At 40.4% G+C, this 6,000-nt stretch overlaps 1 protein-coding gene across 4 annotated transcripts in view; it reads left to right on the top strand.

Moving 5' to 3' along the window:
• Nucleotides 1-6,000, top strand: part of LOC135111722 (cytochrome P450 2L1-like) — a 30,261-nt gene that overhangs the window by 2,835 nt on the left and 21,426 nt on the right. For 2 of the 4 annotated variants that reach the window (XM_064025367.1, XM_064025378.1), the window contains exons 2-3: nucleotides 1,172-1,239; nucleotides 5,786-5,894. In XM_064025367.1, the coding sequence (XP_063881437.1) occupies nucleotides 5,813-5,894 (82 nt within the window). In that variant the 5' untranslated portion in view covers nucleotides 1,172-1,239; nucleotides 5,786-5,812. The remainder of the gene's footprint in view (nucleotides 1-1,171; nucleotides 1,240-5,785; nucleotides 5,895-6,000) is intronic. The other 2 variants (XM_064025387.1, XM_064025395.1) reach the window with 1 other exon arrangement.

The raw sequence follows: 6,000 nt of genomic DNA, 5'->3' as shown, positions 1-6,000 counted from the left end.
ATCACGTGAAACTGAAAGAGCGTTTGTATCATATGGTTTCTATTATATGCATTCGGTCATGGATTCTGGAGATACAAGTTTGTGGGTAGCGAACGGTCAGGCCTATCGGGCTGCTCAAATGACCTTAACATATTTTTATTCCAATCATGATCATTCAGATACCAATATAACAAACATGATAAAATATCATAACACTTCCTTGGATTTAATTATGGCTTAAATATATATATAAAAAAAAAAAATAAATAAATAAATAAATAAAATAAAATAAAAATAAATAAATAAATAAATAGAAAGCAAGCACACATATTCCAGTTCCAGCTTCTCTAACAGCTGCTTCTCCTTCATGTGAGCTGCTCCCTAGACTACCACCTTTGCAGTCCAGTGTGAGGCAATCGCTACATGAACCCAGGCCAGTTGACTGGCCATACACAGTTACAAGCCTCAGAGGTTGCCACCCTGTCTCAGGCTACAGAAAAAAAATATATTACGTTAACTTCTCATACAACCTGAGAAAGGACTTACCCAGCTACATGTGAGGGGGACACAAACAGTACAAATGCCACAAACATGATGATAGAATATCCTGTGAGCGTACCACCCACTACCCTGCAGGATATTATAACACTATGCCTGAGCTCAACTCGTCTCCAGTCTCTCAGAGGACAGGCTCATATCCTCTTAAAATTGGTGAGCCTGGAGAGAGAAAGAGAGAGAGAGAGAGAGAGAGAGAGAGAGAGAGAGAGAGAGAGAGAGAGAGAGAGAGAGAGAGAGAGAGAGAGAGAGAGAGAGAGAGAGAGAGATGGTTGAACATGGACTGCAATACGAACTAGTCCTCTGGCCAAGTCGGACATTAATGGAACAAAAAGGACAGTAGCATATAACACGCACAATAATGCCTTAAAAAAAGGGAGGGGGATGGGAAGACAGGTGCTTACTCAGACCAATGGACGATGTACAGAACACAAGCACAGACGGTGAGTAGCGCCAAAGCCAAAGTAAACTTTTACAAGATGGCCAGACTAGCCATGGACTAACCCCACGAGTGGACTTCCACAATATAATAATTTGGGAGATGCATGACCCAACCTAAGGACTAGTCATCTTATGCCCCCTAACATTCTCCCATGCAACTACCTATCTGCCTGCATCTGTTCTCTTCTCTTATCAGGCTGCTCCTGAACTAGAGGAACACCACACCGGACAAAGACACGCGTTTGGGGCTTGGTCACGTGACAGGTGAGGGAACGAGGGAGGAACGGAGGTGGCTAGTTGGGTGGAGGACGCAATCCTTCACCACGCCACTCTCATACACCCTCTCTCTTATAAATACTTTGTCTTAAATAATTTGTGGCACAGATACAAAAGAGCCTGGCTGTAATTTGACTTGATCACCCCAATCAATGACTTTATATATATATATATATATATATATATATATATATATATATATATATATATATATATATATATATATATATATATATATATATATATATATATATATATATATATATATATATATATATATATATATATATATATATATATATATATATATATATATATATATATATATATATATATATATATATATATATATATATATATATATATATATATATATATATATATATATATATATATATATATATATATATATATATATATATATATATATATATATATATATATTCTCTTATGTAGGAAGGACACTGGCCATGGACAACAAAAATCCAATAAAAAAAAAAAAAGCCCACTGATATGCCAGTCCCAGAAAAAGGGTCCAAAGCGGTAGTCAAAAAATTGAAGGATCAATGTCTTGAAACCTCCCTCTTGAAGGAATTCAAGTCATAGGAAGATGGAAATACAGAAGCAGGCAGGGAGTTCCAGAGTTTACCAGAGAATACTGGTTAATTCTTGCATTAGAGAGGTGGACAGAATAGGGGTGAAAGAAAGAAGAAAATCTTGTGCAGCGAGGATATGGGAGAAGGGGAAGCATGCAGTTAGTAAGATCAGAAGAGCGGTTAGCATGAAAATGCCGGTAGGAGACAGCTAGAGATGCAACATTGCAGCGATGAGAGAGAGGCTGAAGACAGTCAGTTTGATGAGAAGAGTTGTTGAGATGAAAAGCATTTGATTCCACCCTGTCTAGAAGAGCGGTATAAGTGGAAACCCCCAAGAAATGTTAAACATACATACATGGGCAGATAAGGCCCTTGTGCAGTTAGCAGTTGGGGGGATGAGAAAAACTGGCGGAGACAACTCAGAACGGTAACTTCATAGAAGCTGTTTTAGCTAGAGATAAGATGTGAAGCTTCCAGTTCAGATTATAAGTCAAGAACAGACCGAGGATGTTCAGTGTAGATGAGAGGGACAGTTGAGTGTCACAGAAGAAGAGGGGATAGTTGTCTGGAAGGTTGTGGCGAATTGATGGAAGGAGGAATTGAGTTTTTGAGGCATTGAACAATACCAAGTTTGCTATGCCCCAATCAGAAATTTTAGAAAGATCAGAAGTCAGGCGTTCTGTGACTTCCCTGCGTGAAATGTTTACTTCCTGAAGTGTTGGACGTCTGTGAAAAGACGTGGAAAAGTGTAGGGTGATATCATCAGCGTAGGAGTGGATAGGACAAGAAGTTTGGTTTAGAAGGCCATTAATGAATAATAAGAAGAGAGTGGGTGACACGACAGAACCCTGAGGAACACCACTGTTAATAGATTTAGAAGAATAGTGACCATCTACCACAGCAGCAATAGAACGGTCAGAAAGGAAACTTGAGATGAAGTTACAGAGAGAAGGATAGAAGCTGTAGGAGGCTAGCTTGATAGGAGAGGAACAAGCCCTGAATCTTCCTAGGTAGAATTTTTAGCAAAGGTTTGAGCGAAGAGTTCAGCTTTACAGATAGACGTGATAGCAGTGGTGCCATCTGGTTAAAATAAAAGAGGGAAAGAAAAAGAAGCAAATTATTGTAGATGTTTTTTGGCTGGATACCAGAAGTCACGAGGGGAGTTATATATATATATATATAACTTTTGACAATTTCAATTAATAAAGGAGTTTTGGCTAGTTGGAGAACAAACTTGGCATGGTTCCGGGCAGAAATATAAAGTGCATGAGATTCTGGTGATGGAAGGCTCAAGTCTTTTGTGGGCCAGTCTTCTGTCATGTATGGCATGAGAACAGGCTGTGTTAAACCAAGATTTGTAAGGTTTAGGTCGAGAAAAAGAGTGAATGTACGCCTTTATGCCAGACACTATCACCTATGTTATGCGCTCGGCGCAGAAAGACAGGTCTCTGTCACGGAAGCGGTAGTCATTCCAAGGAAAATCAGCAAAATACCTTCTCAGGTACCTCCTTATGAGGGTTCCTGAGGAGGGATTGGAGTGATAGGACAAAATAGAGATATGGGATTGTGATCGGAGGAGCCCAACAAAGAATATAGGGTGGCAGCATAAGCAGAAAGATTAGAGGTTAGGAAAAGGTCAAGAATATTGGGCGTATCTCCAAGACGGTTAGGAATACGAGTAGGCTGTTGCACTAATTGCTCTAGGTCGTGGAGGTATGCAAATCTGAACCCTAGTTTAACAGGATGGTCAGTGAAGAGAGAGGAAAGTCAAAGCTGGTGGTGAACATCGAAGTCTCCAAGAATGATGATCGCAAAAAGGAAGAGAGTCAGAATGTGCTCCACTTTGAAAGTTGAGTAGTCAAAGAATTTTTTGTAGACAGAGGAATTAAGTGAGAGATATGCAGCACCGATATATTTATTTTAAGAGTAAGTCTGTAGTCGTAGCCAGATGTTGGAAAACTCGGAAGATTCAAGAGCGTGGGCACAATTGCAGGTTACGCACATAAACGCAGTTTGGATTGAAAATGAGGATAGAGAAAGTAGGAGGGAACAGAAAAGGGGCTACTGTCAGTTGGCTCACACACCTGTGTTTCAGTGAGGAAAAGAAGATACACCGCGAATGTTGCAGAAGTTAATGAAGAAAAGTTGAGAGGTGTGTCAAGACATTTAGGATCGATACCAGAAGAGCAGTCCGACCTAGAGACATCTGTGATCCCCTACCCAGATGGGGACTCCGAAGATGGTGTAGGAGTCGCCATAATAATTTTGAATTTTGTGTCAATCATGTGTGTGTAATTAGGTGTTTGTAGTTTTGTGTGAAGGAAAAGATTAGTCTTTAAAGGGCAGCCTGTGACTGACCCCTTGTATTGTGAGACACAAAAGAGAAACGTTCAGTGAGCTCACAGCTGGGTTAAATGATAAGTTCACAGCACTCCCTGATCCAGTGCATGAGATTCAGGTGATGGAAGGCTCAAGTATCTTTTGTGGGCTACCTCTCTACTATGTACTCGTATAGCATGAGAACAGGCTGTGTTAAATAGTTGGGAGTTTAGGTCGAGAGAAAGAGTGAGGAATGTACGCCTCCATGCCAGATATTATCACACACTATCACCTCTGTTATCCCCTTAGCGCACAGAAGCAGTAGTCATTCCAAGGAAAATCAGAATAACACCTCCTCAGGTTCCCCCAATTAGCAGGAGCAAAAGGACAGAGGCACCTCCGCTTTGGGGGATCCTGAGGAGGAATTGGGGCGATAGGACAAGATACAGATATGAGGTTGATATAGGAGGAACCCAACGGAGAAGATAGAGTGACAGCATAAGCAGAAGGATTAGAGGTGAGGAAAATGTCAAGAATGTTGAGCGTATCTCTAAGACGGTCAGAAATACAATAAGGGTGTTTTAGCAGTTGGTCTAGGTCGTGGAGTATAGCAAAGTTAAAGGCTAGTTCACCGGGATGGTCAGTGAAGGGAGAGGAAAGCCAGAGCTGGTGGTGAACATTGGACTCTCCAAGAATAGAGATGTAGGCAAAAGGGAAGAGTCAGAATGTGTTCCAGTTTGGAAGCTAAGTAGTCAAAGATTTTTTTTTTTTATAGTTAAAGGAGTTAAGTGAGGGATATAAAACACTGATAATCTTAGTTTGAGAGTGACTATGTAGCCGTAGCCAGATGGAGGAAAATTCATAAGATTCAAGAGCATGGGCACGAGAGCAGGTTAAGTTGTTGCGCAACTGGGCAACAATCAGCTTTGGAATGAAAATGAGGATAAAGAAAGCAAGATGGAACAGAAAAGGGGCTACTGTCAGTTGCCTCAGGCATTTGTATTTTGGTGAGGAAAAGAAGATGAGGTTTACTAGAGGAAAGGTAGTATTCTACAGGTTGAAAACCAGAGGCCGCGAAAGTTGCACAAATTAATGAAGAAAAAGATAAATTGAGTGTTAAGACAATTAGGGTCGGTACCAGAAGAGCAGTCCAACCTGGGGAACATGTTTGGATCCCTCCCGAAACGGGGACCCCGAGGCTGGTATAGGGAGTCACAATATTTAGTTTATAATTTTGTGAAATGTGTGCGAGTGAATAATTAGGTGTATGTAGTTTTGTGTGAAGGAAGAGGGTTGTCTTTAGAGGGCAGGTTGTGACTACCTCCTTGTGTTGTGAGACACAAAGGGAATCATTCAGTGAGGTAACAGCTGGGTTACTGATAAGTTCACAGCACCCCCTCATCTAATGTTTAAGACCTTATCATTTCGGTGGGTTGAAAGTATGATTTGTTAAACGAGAATATCCTTTTAAGTGAATGATGTAATCATGTTCGTGATTCAATAGGCACTTGTATATTGTGAGATAACTGCAATGTACACAAGAAAATATTCTTACTTTCTGACAACTGTGTTGCTCATATTGAGAATTTAACCATAAACTGCATCTCATTTTATTACAGAAAGACCTTCGTTGGTGATCAGTAAAAATGCTAGTGGAGCTCCTGTTGTTTGGTGGACTGCTGTTTCTGTTATGGAAAAGCTTCAGAAAGCCCCCGGAACTACCTCCAGGTTAGTATTATTTGTCCATTTCTCTTAACGCGTCCCATATTTCACGCAATCTGGTACTTTATTCTACAACGATTATCTCTTTAAACAGAGTGTACCTCAGTGATAT

This window comes from Scylla paramamosain, chromosome 2 (assembly GCF_035594125.1).
Source record: "Scylla paramamosain isolate STU-SP2022 chromosome 2, ASM3559412v1, whole genome shotgun sequence".
Taxonomy (NCBI): Eukaryota; Metazoa; Arthropoda; class Malacostraca; order Decapoda; family Portunidae; genus Scylla; species Scylla paramamosain.
Note: the sequence above shows the minus strand (reverse complement) of the source record. Positions and strands in the feature narration are given on the sequence as shown.